The sequence below is a fragment of the Zeus faber genome, assembly GCF_960531495.2.
Source record: "Zeus faber genome assembly, chromosome: 6".
In the NCBI taxonomy this organism is placed as follows: Eukaryota; Metazoa; Chordata; class Actinopteri; order Zeiformes; family Zeidae; genus Zeus; species Zeus faber.
Genome location: NC_137201.1, coordinates 26550420 through 26568844, shown reverse-complemented (window position 1 = coordinate 26568844; position 18425 = coordinate 26550420). Strand labels below are relative to the sequence as shown.

At 45.0% G+C, this 18425-nt stretch overlaps 1 protein-coding gene across 1 annotated transcript; it reads left to right on the top strand.

Annotated features, from left to right (window-relative positions):
- Nucleotides 1-10549: 10549 nt before the first annotated feature.
- Nucleotides 10550-12635, top strand: cUnh11orf96 (chromosome Un C11orf96 homolog). The gene has a single exon (XM_080001977.1). The coding sequence runs from the start codon at nt 10995-10997 to the stop codon at nt 11370-11372; it is 378 nt and encodes a 125-aa protein (XP_079858103.1). The 5' UTR covers nt 10550-10994; the 3' UTR covers nt 11373-12635.
- The last annotated feature ends 5790 nt before the right edge of the window (nt 12636-18425 follow it).

Sequence of the window (18425 nt, the reverse complement as noted above, 5' to 3'; positions counted from 1 at the left end):
GGTAACACTTAGGTTTTACGGGAGTTTGATCAGGCGCGTGGATCCTCGAGGATTAAAAGCTTCAATTACGATGCTCTGCAGTCTCTATCTTTATTGTTCACGGTGTTGTTACTGTAGCCCTCTGAAAGGCAACCGCTAATACTGTATCTAAATCCAGGTAGTAAACCTTTGGGCCGGTTCTTATTAAACAGCTTTACAGTGACTGCATCGCATTATGAAGGCCCAGTCAACTGAAAATAGAAGACAGTAGGGGGATAAATACCGGCTGTATGCATGTCGACCGGATTGGCACGAAGATAGAAGAAGAATAGGAAACAACGTCACAGAGGGCTTCTTACACTGGGCACGGCAGGTGGAGCAGAAAAACCCGACCGCGCCGGGCGTTTATTCAACCAGAACCAAAGACCGTTTATCTTTTCGGACGACTTTCACCTGAGTCGCTCTGCGATGGGACGCTGCCGGGAGTACGCGAGAGAGGTGAGGTGACCGAAGCTTTTTTTTTTTTTTTTTAAGGTTCTGCTAATGGCCCCAATCTCCTGCAGCCGCGTCCCCTTTTCGCTTGCCGGTGCTGCCCCCCCCCCCCCCCCCCCCCCGCCTGCAGAGGGTGCCAAAACCACCTACCGCAGCCACATCGCCGTTAGAGTCCATTTAGATAGCAGCGTTGACATTCTGACTGTAATGGAACTGTTGTCTGAGGTCAACAAACTGTGAGTCGAAATCCATCTCGGTGCGTTTCCTTCTGATTTGTTTACAAACAGGATGGTTGCAGGCTCATCAGGGCTGTTCGTCGGTAACTGAGCCACTGTTTGCAATCTGGGAAACTGTGTGTGTGTGTGTGTGTGTGTGTGTGTGTGTGTGTGTGTGTGTGTGTGTGTGTGTGTGTGTGTGTGTGTGTGTGTGTGTGTGTGTGTGTGTGTGTGTGTGTGTGTGTGTGTGTGCCTTTGTTTTATATGCCATGGCGTCTTAACTTTATTTTCCTAATATCCTGCCTGTGTCCCCTGCTGTGTTTTGGTAGGGAAGCAGTCTGGGAACGAGCTGACCGATACGCTCCAGCACTCCAGCCCCCACCCCCACCACCCCCAGGCCTCGTGGCTCCAGTTCATCCTCCTCGGCTGTTGCTCCTCCTCCTTCTCCCCTTCCTCTTCCTCTCACCCCTCTCCACTTCTTCGCTCGTCTCCCCCAGTCGCTTCTCTCCCCCAAATCTCCCCTGAGGCTTTGATTCGCCCTCGTTCTCCTGCATCTCCCTCAACTCGCTTTTCACTTCCTCTCCCGTTGAGCGTTTACCGTTACCTCCCTCTGCCCTCCTTCCGCACGTCCTCATGTTTTTTGGACTGACGGGGATGCATGGCCTTGATACATAGATGCAGCATTGTGCGATAAGTTACTGTGCCATAGGAGTGCCAGAGACGCTTTGCTGGAATCCATTCGAATGGATTTCCAGTGGGATAATTACCGCGTCAATTCTGGCGGTTTTGACGTCTCGGACGGTCACCGCTCCTCAAAACGGATTGAATTGTGCAAAGTGTCGCGGGCCGTGCCGTGGTTTGAGCGCCGTCTCTCTCTCTCGCTCTTTCTCTCTCTCTCTTCTCGCTCCCTCCCTCCCGACCCTAACGCGACCTCTTTCTCACCATTTCCCTTGATTGTTCTCCCTCCTGAACTCGATCCGGTTACACGGCGACCGCCTCACTGCGCCGCTCCACTCTCATGTTCCTGTTTTGACACCTCGCATCGCGGATAAATGCAATAAATGAACCTGCCTCCGTGCACCGCACACATGGGAATTTCCTCGTTGGCTTGTCCAGACCAGCCCGACCGATGACCGTAACTGTTGGTGACCTGCTAACTTACTGCCAAATTGATTTGACATGTTCATTGTGTTCTGTGCTGCATTACTGTGGAACGTTCTGCACTGAGGAAATCCACCGTGTGTTGTTGTGTCTCTCTTTTTGGCGTTTGTTCGCCGCCATTTCGCTTACGATGGAGAAGGTCTGGGCTTTGACCACCCCGGCAACACCTTTCGCCCCGTCGACTCGTCCCTCCTTATCACCTGTCATTATTTCTTTTTGATTCGTTTTTATCCAATTACGAGCGAATCTCGCTTGAACACAGTTGGGGTGGGGGAAAAAAAAGAAGAAGAAGAAAAAAAAAAAGAGACATCTGTTCCCCCGTTTCCTGCGACAGCGCAACAGCGATTAATATTTCAGTCACTCCATGTTTGTTTGTCTCGCAATCCTGCACTAATTATAGAAGTATGGAGCCAGATCCTTGTGTGTGTGTGTGTCTCTCTCTCTCTCTCTCTCTCTCTCTCTCTCTCTCTCTCTCTCTCTCTCTCTGGGATATCCACCTCCTGCGTCGTTGGAGTCACCTCTTTCCTGTGTGTGAGCTTTGGCACCCTGGCACCGACTCGATGCAATTGGGTTCCTCATTAGTAGTTTCTGGAGGCCTTGGCGCGCTGGTGGCGACACAGCACCGACTCTGCTTTGTGCACGCCGGTTTTTAAACTCGTCCGCAACACCACACACGTACACGCACGCAACAAAAGAAAAAAGTGATGTTCTGTAGCTTACCAACTTTTAGCCCCTCCTGCTCCGCCTCGTCGGGCAGTGACCTGACATTTAGGCGGGGTTGCCGCGGTAACAGGGGCGAGCCGGCGCAGTGGGTACGGGGTGATCCACTGATCTGGGAATGTGGCCTGCGGTGTGTTCCTCACCTCCCGACCTTGTGGACACAAACGAATGGCTTTTCCTCTCAAACCTCACACTTTTCTACCTTCTCTCTCTCTCTCTCTCTCTCTCTCTCTCTCTCTCTCTCTCTCTCTCTCTCTCTCTCTCTCTCTCTCTCTCTCTGTGTGTGTGTGTGTTTCACATGGTGCTTGGCAAAAAGCGATATATAACTAGCTGGCATTTCTTCACACTCGCTCTGCTTCTCTGCCCCCGAGTTACTGAAGCTGTTTCAGGTTTATTGAGCATTTCAGGTATCTATGTAGAAAAATCCTATAAACATTAAGTTGAGTGGCCATCAGGTTCACTTTCATTCTCTTTATAATCGCGCTATGGGACTATTACATTGGCTCATAGGCTAGTATTGTTGAGAATCTGCTTAATTTAACACTGGTCGTTGTGGTCTTGCCAATGATCGACATTCACTTCAGCAGTGGTGTAAAGTAACAAATTAAAAATACTTTGTCACTGTACCGAAGGGAGTATCTGCACTTTACTTGAGTTATTCTATTTCTGTTGATGTTTGCTGTTACTTCGCTCCCTTTAGTGCAAAAAAAGAAAAAGAAAAAGTGCTTTTACTCCAATACATTTCCCCTGAACACCCTCGTTACTCGCTACAAAATGAAATGGGCCGAAAAATTGTAGCCAGTGATGTCGGTGAAACCAGTTATCGCCAGGTTCATGTTGTGAATCAAGGGTCACATCCAGCAGCGGCTAAATGTAAACAAACACTCTGCAGCCGCGGAGTCGAGTGGCCAGGTGTGCAGTTTCCCCGCAGAATTGGGCTACTTTTTGTTGGGGGACAGCTGGGTTTGTCATGGAGACCTGGCAACCCTGCCAGTGTTAAGTTTTAGTTTTTGCGATGTTGCTACTGAACCAGCACCGCTGTGTCCCAAAGAGCCACAACTAGGGCAGCGCGTCGGAGAGCGACCACCTCCACCAGGGGTGACCCTGCCCCACCTGTCAACCTGCACCTGCACCTCCACCTTCACCCACACTTGCACCAGCACCTGCTGTTGGAGACACCCGTGGCCATTTTCACCACAAATGTTTACGGAATTAAGTGCCTCTCATGCTTATCAGAAAATACAGAAATATTGGCAACCAGAATGAAAAAAAAAAGCTCATAGTAAGAAAAGTCTGGCTTTTTTTTCCTCCACAGCATTTACTTTCACTTTTGATAATTAAGTCAATTTAATACCGTATAATTATTTTTTTATACCTTTTAAGATCAGCTACTGTAAGACTTTTACTCAAATTAATATTTCAATGAGTGACTTTCACTTTTACCGGAGTAATCTTTCGGTAAGATATCCCTACTTTTACTCAAGTGTGGCGTTGGAATACTTTTCCACCACTGCAATTCAGTAAGATCTGGTGGTCCAGCCCTACGTCAGAACAGTGTGTTGGCCTGAAACCGTATACAATTGTGTGTGAATGTTTATTATAATGTGTGTATGCGCATCTTAATCAGAGCCTTTGGTTAAGATGGCACTTAACTGATTACCAAAGGTTTTTGAGCTCTATTCCCCCAGACTGCAGACCCTCTTGTCCTTGCAGAACCTTGGCTTTGATTGCAACAATAACACAGAAGGGGAAATCAGCTGTATTGCCAAGTCCCACTACTGGGTGTGATGGTGAAGCAAAGAAAATGTTCCTTCCCCCCAGGCCTCTTCACATCAGCTCCACGGGTGGAACTCTGTGTACTGTAAACATGAACTTTTCTCTCCAGAAAGACTAAGTGACGCAGAGGAGTTGGTTGTGCAATTAAGTTTCTTTATGTGCACGCACATGTGTGTAAGAATTGGTTTGTTCGCTTTTTCAGATGAATAGTTATGTTATATAGTTATTTGTAAAGATGCACAGAAATGTGTGGAAGCCAGAAGCCATAGTTGACCACACAACCGTTTCCAACATCGATAGCGGATGGTAGCCTCTTAAAGAGCACCTTCATAAATATAGGTAAACATCACATACACCTTGTGCAAAACCAAAGTGAAATATTGTGGTAAAACCACAAATCTCTGATATCACTTGGATGCTTTACATTCAGTTTATGTGTCTCTTTTGTCGTTTATTTTTTCTTAACGTTGATCAAAATAAGCATCACGTTGCCAGTCACAATTGCATGTTGCTGTTCATTACCGTGCCTATGACAAAAAAACTTTGATCCGACTTGGAGCAAAGGTTCGGCAATGGTTGATGTTCTTTTGAACGAAGGAAAATGACTGCACTTAAATAATTCAGACCCATTATTTGGAGAGTATATCGTTCTGTAAACATGACGTCTCTGTCTCTGTTCCACGTCTTTCACTCCCTCCAATGCGAGTGTAATGTAAATGCTCTCTGGTTGTCAACAGGGCGCACAGACACAAGCTTCCCGGGCTTCAGTGTGACATAACTAATGACAAGCAATCCCCTCCATGTAACCCTGTGACTGTACCTGCTATATACACACACACGCACACACACACACACACACATGCACACACACACACACATTGTGTCCCCATGCCAACAGAGTGGAAAGACATGGAAGTCAAGCCCACTGGTTAATTAAAACAATTCTATTTGAATTGCTGACCATGGCCTTGGTTCTGACCATGTTTTATAACCACCCTGGGTCTTTGTGGAAGGAGTGAGGTGCCCGGGGTCTTACATTTATAGACACACATCAAAGTGTGACACCATATGTGACAGCATGGTCTAATGTTACCATTGGCCATGAGTAAAGAGTGACAGTGAATGGCACGTGACCTCAGGCCAGTGTATTATGAATGGATTTGTTGCCATTTTTAAGCTCTTCTACGGGCTAGTGGCGATTGGTTGGACAGATGGAGCTGCAGTGTGGAGCTGCAGCTTAAGCACAATGGGGGTCGATTTCCAGAGAGTGGCACCAATTAAAACTTGTAATTGTAGTAAGGTTTTCTGAAGCAAACAGGAACATACATTACAATCATGCTATTTAAATAACTTTCATAAGAAATAAGGTGAACGAGTGGAACTATAACCTCTGGTTTTGTTGTTGGAGAATACTGGGTCTGGATTGCAGATACTGTATCATTCGTGTTCAAGTTTAAGGTTTGTTGGTTTATTTGTAACCAAACAAATAAACCAGCATATTTGGGGGTTGGGGGTGCCAAAGAAAGTTCTGTTTGCAAAAGCTCCATGTTGCTGGCTGACAACATAGATTTTGGCGTAGCCAGTTCTGGCTGTAATTAAAAAACACAGCAAATGATGTTTGCATCGAAGCCTGACAGTCAACTGCCTGAATGCATTTCTTCATTATTTATTGCCTTTTTTTATCGCAAATTTTTGGTTTGTAATCTTTGTGGTCTTTGTGGTATTCCATTCTACTAACCAGCACCAGCCATCCATAATGAGCTCTTGCTCCACAGCTGGTAAGAATATAAATGTGTTATTATGCTCCATTATTCCATACAGTACCAGGACTTTCTCTACTTGTCCTCACCTAAAATAGTGAGAGCACGCCGGAAGCAGGAAGTTAAATGGGGTGAAAGTGGCTTTGTGGATATCAATCTCCATTATTTCTGATTTATCTAAAAAATCATTGTAAATAATGATATTGTTATTTTATATTTCTGCATCTACTAAATTCTAAATTCAAGCACTATGAATTGGTTCAATTTGGACTCAAATCGATATGGAGGTTTTGTAGAACAGTGGCAGAATATGGATTTACAGCATATCAAGGTAAGGAACACACACACACACAGTCAACACTTCCATATCACCGCAAGAAGGCAGAGCTCGGTTCTGGCTCGATGCAGCCCAATTTGCGTTGCATCCATTGGAAGGAAAAAAAAAAAAAAAAGGCATTCACGACGTACTGGAATCGGCAAGAGAAAATGACTGTCCTATCGTGGAAATGTTAGTCAAGGCTTGATTCCTGAAAATCGCAGGGTAGTTTTCCGCAATCGACACCCGAGCTCCTTATCCAAGCCCTTCCTGTATTTCACATAGATCAGTCCCTCCAAATAGCGCTCTGGACTGGAACGATGATATTTTAGGTGCAACACGGAGGTCCAGGAGAAGGAGCAGGGGGCGGGGAGTGTTTGGAATTTGTTTTGAATATGAAGGACATGTCGTCCTCCATTATTAGAGACGCAAACTCACACCACATTGTTTTAAAGGCACATCCAGAGGGAAAGGTCTCAAGGTCAGATTTAAAAAGTTTGTCTAAGCCCAGTTAGTTGCGCAACGCCCCGTCTCCACCGACATCTCCTATTTCCCATCCATTGTCCCTCTTATCTATAGAGCTGGAAAGGCTGGTCTTAATCAGAGGGAGGATGATCAAGGAGAGAACTGAAAGGGAAGCTGAAAGCAAGTCTATTTCCAGGCCACGGAGGAAGCCTGGAGGATTATTACCCAGCTGCCACTGCTTCTGCCCGGGCTCCTCATTGGGAAGATTCACCCTCAGATGCCATCAGCTGTTGGAGGCTGACTGGATGGGTACAACGGGTAGGAAAATAAAAGACAGGTTCCAATATGGTGTAATAGGATAAAGTCGGATACAAGGAATGTTAAAAGGGTTGTTTTCCTTTTACACATACACTTGTATGCAAGAATATTTCACAGAAATAATCATTTTAGTGCACAGAGGTCGTTCCAGAGCAGGAATGTCAGACGTGACTTGTAGGTCAATTCTAGTCTACAGGGTGGTTTGTGACTTTATTTATTTATTTTTTGTTTATTATTTTGTTCATTAGAACGTGATCGTTTGCTGTCTGCGTGAAACAAATGGTTTTCCCCTCATTCCCACCACAAGGGCAGATAAACACCGCTTGTGCTGTCTGCGTGTTGCATGCGTAAGGACGATCTTCACCAGGAAAAAGAACAGCTGATGGGCTCCATAGTTATTAACCCCAAAAGGCTTCTGATTGTGGCTGTGGTCATGTGACCATAGACTACCACCATGGATTAAAATATTGCTTCAGCCTCCATGAGCATATTGCATTCGAAATAGTCCAATCCCACCTCAAAATGAAATTACTTTCTCTCCCTTCCCTCCTCAGCTTTGTAACTACTTCACAGTAACCCTTGACACTTACATTAAACTATACACAACGCAAGAATAATTATCAGAATTCAAAAGAACGTGGTTTACATTAATTATATAAGCATATATATCCAGTGGTGTGAAGTAACAAAGTACAAATACTGTGTTACTGTACTTAAGTATTTTTGGGAGTATCTGTATTTTACTTGAGTAATTATATTTCTGTCTACTTTTTCTTTTACTTAGTTACATTTTGACCAAAGAAAGTTAACTTTTACTCCAATACATTTCCCCTGAACAACTGAAAAACTGGGATCCAATGATGTCAGTGGAGCCAGTTATCACATCAGTTATCACAAAGGTAAAGTTAGTGAATCAAGGGTCATATCCAGCAGCGAGCTGAGTGTAAACAAACACTCTGCGGCCGTGCTCAGAGTTGCCAGGTCTGCGGTTTTCCCGCGGGTTGGGGGAAGTGTGGGTTTGTCATGAGACCTGGCAACCCTGCCTGTGTTAGGTTTAGTTTTAGCAGCGTACCTACTGAACCGGCACTGGCGTGTCCCAAAGAGCCACAACTAGGGCAGCGCATCGGCGAGCGACCACCACAGCGACGCCCTCCTCCAGCGGTGAAGCTGCCCCACCTGTCAACCTACACCTGCACCTGCACCTCCACCTCCTGCACCTTTACCTGCTACGACTGATGGTGTAGCAGGTCAAGTGTGGCTTTCGATTACTTTTCCACCGCTGTATATAACATATATGGATATAATTCAGCATGCACAATTATAAAATGAAACAAGATCACAAAATAACTCAGAACTAAAAATGCACTAGAATGATATTGGCAAAATGATTACGCATGGCTATTCAAAAGAATGGTATCTTGTGTGGTGAACTGTTTTACATTTATTGACAAATATGCTTAAAATTTTGAGTTAAATCACACCTATAAACAGAACGGCCTACATCTTGGCGGGGAGCTAAAAGGGGATGTGACTAAAATAAAAAATGCATATCACTATACAGTATGTCGTGTCTGAAGTCTTTGCGTGTGTGTGCGTGTGTGTGGACTTTCCACCTCAAGTATGTGTGTATGATAAGTAATAAAGAAACTGGATACCAACATGTAAATGTGTGTATCTGTAGAACAGGCGATAGAGGAGATGAACTTCACCTTTTACATACGTCTGCTTTACTTGGCAGCTGATAGAAAGGTTGAACACCAGCGTGTAGCTCAGTCTGAATATCGTCCTTGTGATGTGTCGTCCTCGGAATGCGTGACGGAATGCTCGGTCACTCCCCGTAATCGTGGCAAAGGGGAAGCCTGCCGAGTCCACCCTGTGAAAACATGTCACCCCGGCACCCATGTATGTGCAGCACGACCACTGTGCCTCCGCTGGCGGCGGCATGTGATAATCCGAGTTTATATCTGTTGTCAACAAGGTATATAACCTTTCTCTAGCGTGTTTAAAATAAACCTGATAACATGATCATTTCAGGTATAAAGTTACACCTGGTGATGGTGATACATGATTAACATGATATACTGACTGGGGGTGACACTGGAGTTGTTTGTGTGCACGCGTTGCCTTGACCACAGTGATATTGACCATGTCTGATTGGGGTGAGAGGCCCACGCGTGTGATCATCACTCACCTTTTTGGATGTTGCCACAGAGCAGGGTCATGCAGGACCTGCATTACACATGATGTCTTTCTTTACATCATGTTCTATCAATGTCAGTTCTATCAGTAAGAGAGGTTTTACTAGACTGTACAATCATTAAACGACTACCATTGTGTCAGAGAGAGAGAGAGAGTGTGTGTGTATGTGTGTGTGTGCGTGCGCACGTGTGGTTTGAATGCTGAAGACGAGATGGTGGCTGGTTGCATAAAGCACAAACACGTTTTGTTGATACAGTATGTGGATGAATTTGGACTGCAAGCAGAGCTGTCAGACACACCCACACACGCACACACACACACACACACAAACACACCACTCCCTCAGTTAATGGATCAACCTGTATTGATTAGATGATTAGATTAGATGTCACTGTATTGTCCATATTGTGGGTAAATTAGAATTTAGATATAGGCCGACAGAATTAATAATAAATAGATGTGACTGCACTGTATAAAAGAAAAGAAAAATGCTCCTACAATTAATAACTCATATTATTTTCGTGCTAATTTTATCAACCGACTTGATTTTTAGGAAAGGAGTAGACTGTTTGCTGTGAACGTACAAATGCATCAGACTGTCTCTGGAGTTTGCCTCAAATTGCTTTTATTTTTATTCCCTCTTCTCACTCATTGCCCCTTACGACCATTTTAACTCAGCGTCATCCCCCCCCCCCCCCCTCTCGCTCCCCCTTGCTCTCTCTCACTCTCTCGCTCTCCCTCTCTTCTTCTCTCTCTCTCTCTTTCTCCCTCTCTCTCTAAATTTCTCTCCTCCCTCCCTCTCTATCCCCCCTCTTTCTTTCTCTCTACCCCCCCTCTCTCTTTCTCTCTATCTTTCTCTCTCCTTCAGTCTTTTTTGGGGTATTCTGTAAATCTCTGTGAATCCCAGCCTGCTCTCCTCATGTGTTTATTTTTGGGGTCTGACTCTCATTGGGTGGCTGCCATGGGAGCCGGAACCATGACTGAGAGGTGAGGAGGGAGGGGTGGGAGGAGGGAGGGGAGGCGGTGTGGGAGGGACCTGAGAAAGGAGGCGAGTCAGAGCCAGAGGAGAGATAGTGTGTGTGGCTGAGTGGGTCGTGAGTTTCTATAAAAGAGTGTGCCATCGCTGTCAGCGGCATTGGATCCAGCCGACTGACGTACGCACAGAACCGGGAACGAGAGGGAGAGAGAGAGAAATAGAGAGAGAGATAGAGAGGAATAAGAGAGAGGGGGGGTGTTGATCACAGAGTTGAAAATCAGGGTCACGTTGTGAGAAGAGCAGACTGAGAAAACCGGACCCTCTTCCGCTCTGCACTTTGGCGACTGGCTGCTCGTCTTCTTCCTGGGCTTTTGAGAAATTTTGTGGACTTGTTGTCCGGGGTTGACATTGGGAGGAGCCCTTCTTTGTGGTCTCGTTGACGCAAGGACTTACATTACGAGACGGCCAGAAAAAAAGTGCAAGGGAAACGCACAGGGAAGGAGAACGTCAGTGTGTGCGGAGCGGCAAATCACCTCATTTCGGCCGCGGTTGTCACGGCTGAACTGCCGAGCCGCTTTGAAACGGCCACTTCAGCTCAATTCCACATCCGTCCATCCATGGCCGCCGTGCGTCAGATGCCCATGGAGGCCTCCGGCTTCCACATCCTGCCGGCGCACCTTCTGTCCTCCGCCATGGAGGAGTTCCCCCAGCAGCTGCCCGTCCCCAAGGGCCCGGCCAGGGGCAAGAGCCGCTCCCGGCGACCCCGCGAGGCCCGCTTCAAGACCCAGCCGGTGACGTTTGCCGAGATCGCCGAGGTGGAGGAGGAGGGCTCTTCGCCCATGGAGGAGGAGAGGGCCCGCCGTTCCTTCCTGCAGTCCCTGGAGAACCTGCGACGGAGCACCCAAACCCTGCACACCCCGGCCACCCGCCACGGCCGCACCGCCGCGCCCGCCCAGGCGAGCCTCGACTCCAGTGACTCTGACTCCACCCAGTGAGGAGAGAGCCAGTCCGGTTGTAGCGCAACCTTAGCAATTCAAAGTTGGCGGTTTCCTCAACAGAACTCCGGCGTGCTTCCCCATTGGGTGTCAGTCAGATCCACAATCGAGGGCTGTGGTTGACGCCATGAGAGATTTGAACATTTTGTAAAATGTGAAATGATTGAAAAGCTGTAAAAGTAACAGGTTTTAATGATCGTTTAAAAAAAACATCCCAATTAGTCTTTCTTCTACGCATAGCTCATGTTCTGCATCAATCCAAAATCCAATGGGGAACATGTCTCTGGGGTTTTGGCCAGGGAACCCATGGCAGAGCTGACTGAAAGACATCTCCACTAACAAGCTCTAATTACCAGACGCCCACCTTCCTGGCAGCACACGCCTGCGGCCCTGGTCCTGCCCGGACAACGCTTCACATCGAGGCCAAGCGAAACCGAACCGAACCAAACTTGACTGTTAAGCAAGTCTGCCTTTGTGTGTGTCTGTGTGTGTGTGTGTGTGTGTGTGTGTGTGTGTGTGTGTGTGTGTGTGTGTGCGCGCGTGTGCGTGTGTCTATCCGCCGCCATCATAAAAACAACGTGCGTTTATTTCTGCTCGATAAGTACTAATATTGATGTACGTTCCTGATACGATGCTGCTTATGCATGTTGGTGAAGTCGTCTACCGGTGCCACTGGGTGGTCCTACTGCTGTGTAGATATGTAACCTGTAGCACATGACACGGTGTTGAACGCAACATTCTGACAATTCTGTTACGTTATGTTTCTTTTCTACTGTGGATGACATTTGAACTTTATGAGGAAAACTTGAAAGATGGAAGATGATTGTTATACGTATATATATATTTTTTTTCTTTTTTTTTTAATCCAAACTTGTAAAAGATATTTTGCTTCGAGACAGGCAGAGGGGATCGTTGGTGGATGCTCAGTTGTGGCTTTGCTAAGAATCATTATTTCCCAGCATCGCAGAGATCCCTGTGTTCTGCCCTCTTTCTCCGAGCAAAGAAATACCTTTTCAAACGGCAAGATATTTATTCTCTTATTTTGATGATAAGTGAAAGTCTAGATGTTATTTCTCTCTCTCTCTATCTCTCTTGCTCTCTCTCTCATCAAAAAGTCTCGCTATCTCTCTCTCTTTCTCCCTCTTTCGTTTCCCAAAAATTATATAGTACTAGTATACTTTATATTTGTTTCCCGTTATTCATATATTTGATATCATGTATGTATTACTTTGTCACATGTACTTTAATAAATATTTGCCAATACTTCTGAGTTGCATGTCATTCGCATTTGGTAGGATTTGCATGAAAATACCCTTTAACTGTGCAAAAGCCCAAGATGCTTTTAGTCGCTCGTGGATTTACTTCAACAACAAATAGTAAAGAGTGCAAAGGTCAGCTGTTCCCCAAAAAAGCCGCTGTGTCCCCTGAATGCTGCCGTGCCCGATCGTACGCAGCGAGTGTGACATACATCCTGTACGTGTCGTGCTTCACGTGTCACTTTTCCTCCGGTGAAGCCGAGGCGTCTCTCACATGTTAACCCTCGTCTTCTAAGCCCGGCTCCCCTTTAAGCTCCTCCGGCACCGTGTTGCACTTGCAGTAATGCCGGGGGTTTGCGTCGGCGAGGGAGGTGATCCTCGCTGCCTGGGAGTGACTCTCGCGCATCCTTCTCTCACGTGCTGCCGCTAATGACCTTCTGCTCCCAATCCGCTCGGCGGCAGGTGAAACGTGACGGGTGACGCTCACCCCGGGGAAAGTCCTTCACCTCAAGACAATGACGGGGAGGGTTTAAGTCGGCGATCTCCTCGAGCCGCATGCGGCCGGATTAAATGTAGACGCTCTTAAGTCAACCTGCAACGATGGGAGGGAGGGACGGTCATTCCAGAAGTAGGGGTGGCTTGAGCGTTTGATTGGGATTCACATGTTGCGCAGAGAGGTATTTACAGATGGGTGCGGGACGAAAATCATTCGAGAGAGAAAAGCAACAAATAACTGTTCAATACCAAACATGTGCACGTATACTTGTTCACACGTGGATCTCTGCAAGCAACTCAATCCAATGGTTAGAAGCCACATATCTCATAGCCAGAATGACCGACAAATAAGAGTTGGTGTTTGTGAAATCGATGATTCAGTGGCTTAATCTTGGGTAGGTTTTTCGACCAGGCACCGGATTTGGGTTCGATGAAGATATTATGTGAGTTTTTTCACGTGACGCTCTCCAGCTTCATGTTTTTTAATTACTCTCCCATCGCCGCAGCAACGGCATAAAAAAAATAAAATAAAATAAAAATAAAAAAAGCAGTTTTCCGGAGAAAAGAGGTTGACGAGTGGAGTGATGAGCCGGAGCAGGCAATCTGTCACCTCGGCGTGAGATGAAAAATAATGTTTCTCTGTTATTCTGCCTGTTTTCTCTGTTTATTTCTCCTCATCCTTCCACTGAGCCTCTCTTTGGTTCTTCCCTTCGAATGTTCCCTCAGTAAAAGCTTTGTGAGGCAAATACTTGCACGGTCTGACCACGCTGCGGGACTAGTTAAGTGTGACGGTTCTTCAAGTACATGGTAAAAGAAACAACTCGAGAGATGGATCGACTGAGAGACGGCAAATAAACACAGCCAAACACGCTTTGCAGTCACATTGACCTTTCATTTGCTCCTACTTGGTCCTTATTTGTCATGGCAAATGGCTGTGAAACAGAAAGTGGATTTTGTGTTTGCTTTCACCCCCAGGGGTACTGATAGCTGAGACAGCGAGACGACTTGTGGTTCATTAAGTAAGGGAAACAACAACCAGCTATAAGGTTTCTAGTTCAACTGCCCAATAAACCGAGGAGTTCAGTGATTCTAGCAAACTGCACCACCAGAGGCGACTTTCGTCTTTTGCAGTCTGTTCCAAGTACAGGTCTTAAAGATCAGCCGATTTTATTAGCAATGTCCAAGTTCTGCATGACAGGCCCTTGCAAGTAAGACGCCTTAAACGGAGGATCCCCAGCCACCCCGCCTTTTAAAATGTCACCACTCTGAACCTGCAAATAGCACAGCAGGTCACAACAATCCCTGCTGTAACAATTTACACAATCTCCCATGGACAAGATCTATTCCGCTTTATTACTTAACGACAATCTGTTGTGATTACTTCTAGAATCTAATATTAACCATGTGAAAAAGTTATTGAATAATCATACTTTTAGAATCATACTGCAACATAAATCCGCATACATACACACATACTGTACATACATACATACAAACCAAAGGATAGTTTTAAAGATTGCGCCTGTGGTGTAGGGGTGGTGTGGTTTAAGCAGCCACACCTCTGGTGGAGCTAGGTAATATGGCCCAGGATCAGGGTGACTGTGCACCTGGCTGTGTCTCTGTGTCAGAGGGCCCTGAAAACACCACCCGGGTGGCATGTGGAAGGCGAAACCGCCGCAATGGTACCTGAAGAGAGTCTCCGGCATGGGGAAGGGACACAGAAGGGCCGCCCGAAGACGCACTGGAGCCACCAGCAGGTCAAGGTCAGAGGGCTGGTGCTGTGTACTTACAATAAGTACATTTGTCACGGTATCAAACCAACTGTAAGCAGCCACACCTGTCGTGGGGCTGGGTAATTGGACCCAGGATCAGGGTGGCTGTGCGCCTGTTGCTTGTTAGAGTAATCAACGAGCAACAGGTAAATCACCCATCCCCACACACACAGCGCCCTTTAGAGTTTGTCTTTGTAGTGGAACGCGATCTTTTTACTGTATATAACATTACATCATATCGTTTAGCAGACGCTTTTGTCCAAAATCACTTACAATAAGTAACTTTGTCACGGTATCAAACCAACTGTATGTCACAGTCACAGCTAAACATTCTCTCGGAACAAGCGGTACTCCAAGCAGTACTACAAGTTTTTCTTTTTTTTTATAATGAAAGTGCGTTAGACAGTAAAGGGAAAATAGATGCTCATGGGTTAGTCAGGTCAGTGCAACTCGGGTCCAGGTATAGTCTGGAGATGTGTTCCGTCTTCACAACCAAGAAGAATTAATTTTTTTCAACTGGTATGAGCTACGTAGAAGTCCGATTCCAGTTAGCAGACGGTCATTGAGATGGGACACTTAAAGCGATGATGCTGTCGTTCCACTCAGGTGCCGCCGCGTTTGCTGTGGGAAGGAGCCACTTCTACTTGTCTAGGATTTAGCGGTTTAATTGTTTAGGCTTTCTTTTAGGTTATTCCCGAGATAATGGCACAGCGCTTCTGTGCACTCCACTCACCTAGCCGCTGTGCGGTTTGGGGCTTGCGGGGCTTGCGACCTGACCAAATATGCTGTCATATCGCTGCAGTGCAGTTTGTTCCATCATGTGCACCACAGACGCAATTTTCCAGATGATTGTGCTATTATTATGTTGGATTCTGCAGGAAAGTGGTTGACAAAGACTACCCACAAGTTGCTGAATTGCATTGGCCCTTTTTTGTCTGCTCTTCAGTGGTTTTCTTTTACAAAAAAATGTTACTAATGGCCTTTGAAGTCCCTCAAGGTTTGGCTATTTCATCTCAGATCTTTTAATATTTAAGGACTTGGCTCATTATGGTGCCAAAGCGGAGTTTATAATTCCTAAGCATTGCCTTCTTGGCCACCGTAAAGTCTTGGCTAAAGACCAAATTCATGTTTTGTTGTTTGAGGACGCACGCTTTTTGAAAGCCCTGCAAGCTCAGTCCTTCAAATCAGTGTCACGATTCATTACTTTTTAAAGTTGAGTTATTGTAGGATAGGTTATTATGGAAACCATTTCAGACATTTTAATTTTGTTTGTCTACATTGTTGCCTTGTATTTTCCAATCCAGTTGTAACTGAAAATATCAATGTCCTGTTTTTTGTAATTAATACATTTCATGGAGAGTTTGCTGTAACTTTTTTTGCGGACAGTGTTTCCAAAATAATACAAATTCATAAAATTGAAAAAAGGAAAAGAAAACATCTCCGGTCTGGTCCATGGGGTCATGTTCATTTTACCTTGTTCCCATTATAATGTTTTCCTGATTATATTGCATTACATATCTATTTTGGCTACCATTGACGTTTATCCAACGTGGCTCTTATGCATGTGAAAACATAAATGATGACTAATATGCCAGACGTTGCGATAGAACAAATGGACTAGCTCCAAAATTCAAGGCATCTGCTCAACCTTATTATACGTAGGCAAAGGGGGAGAGAAACACACAGTCATTCATATACAGTTCATACAGTGCATTGGTAAGTATTTTAAAAAATAGGCCAATTGACTCATATAATATAAATCCAGAGAAAATAGAAATACATTATTAACACTGAGTAGGCATTGAGTAATGACACCCAGAATCGGCAATGTGCTTACGTTTCCTTTGAAATATCAGAAAATGACCTGGTGTTATGCATTTATGGCATTGACCAAAATTTCAAGAAATGACGTGTAAACTTTGACACCAAAATCTGATTTGTGATCCTCTGGTGACCTGTGAATCAGCATTTGCAGTGACACACGCGCACACACTCTCACTCACACACACACACGCACGCACGCACACATGCACACATGCACACACACATACACTGTGTCAGATTTGTCATAATAATTGACAAAGTTATTACGTTTGGTACAGTTTATAAGGTTAAAACCCCTTTGCATCCAGCAGGAATTAATTAAATGGAGATAGGCCCATTGATTTAAATTCACTTAAACATTGACCGTACAGCATGAAATATTTTCAGTCATTGCACAGATCAACCACGCTACGCAAACACCAGCACTGGACATCATGGAAACTACCAAATTTGTGTTGTTTTGGATATTGTCATGGTTTAAATAAAGATTTGTCCTCCTGTTTTGTGCTCAGATTGAGGAGGCGGTGGCCATCCCACTGGAATAAAACAAGATCCTGAGACTGAAGAATAATATTGTGATGGATTTTTTTTTATTTTTATTTTTACCATTTTAGGCACTGTACGAAGGGAAGAGGGAATGACTGCGAGGCTGATTTGAGGATGCCAGGCTCACTCTCACTAGTTTCCTTGGCAAAACCAAAACATATTGTATCGTACGTCTATTTTATTCGACCTTTCTTCGGTGCCAAGTCGTCACGTGACGCATATTCTCGACCAGTTGAGTAGTCAAAACAAACATAAGTAGCGTCACCAAACAAGTGGCTTAGGTTAGCGTTGTATTTTCATAGACAATAATGCGTTATAATAAAAGTCTCTTCCAGGGCAAGTAAGTGTAAGTGTGAATTGCATTGGCCCTTTTTTGTCTGCTCTTTTGTCTAAGGGTAAGTGTCTTATATCACCTTGATTCAGGTCTACATCATTTGTGATGTTATTACTTATCACTGTCAAATTCACACATGTATGTAGTGATGTACATTAAAGAACATAAGCGCCAACAAATGTCATTTTTCAAGTCAAGTATTAAAATAACAGGCCACTAGTCATAAACAAATAGTCCTAATTATTAAGTGCGCATAAAGCGGCCTCTGCTGGTGGATCGTTACGGATGCACCCGCTCAATGCAAAGGGTGCAGTTTTATGGAGGACCAAATTACTTAAAATGGAATTATTACATCAAGAAGTTATTGAATGAATCAAATAATGAAACATACCATATTATTTCCAAATACCCTGTCGAAATATTCCAATCATTATCGTAAATATTTGATAATAGCCATTTTCGTCATAATAGTGTTGCATTTCAATTCAGTCAAACAATAAGGGGCACTGTAATACGGAGCTATGAGAACCAGTATGAAACGAATTAATAGTTCAATGGTTTGTGTTTTTGTAAAAAAAAAAAAAAAAACAACAACAACAACAACAACAACAACATATAACGCAAATTTTGTGTAGTCGGAGCCATTTACAAGTCGCACTTCCCTTGCAATTTGATTGACAACGCGACGGACCAATGAGAATGCGCTGGGGGGGTATTAGCTCCCTCCCTTTTGAGGAAAGGTATCAAACTGAAAACCTTGATCCAGACTTTCTCCCTCGTTTACGAGAAAGTGGCGGAACCAAGCTGCGGTTCAGTCGATGGATTT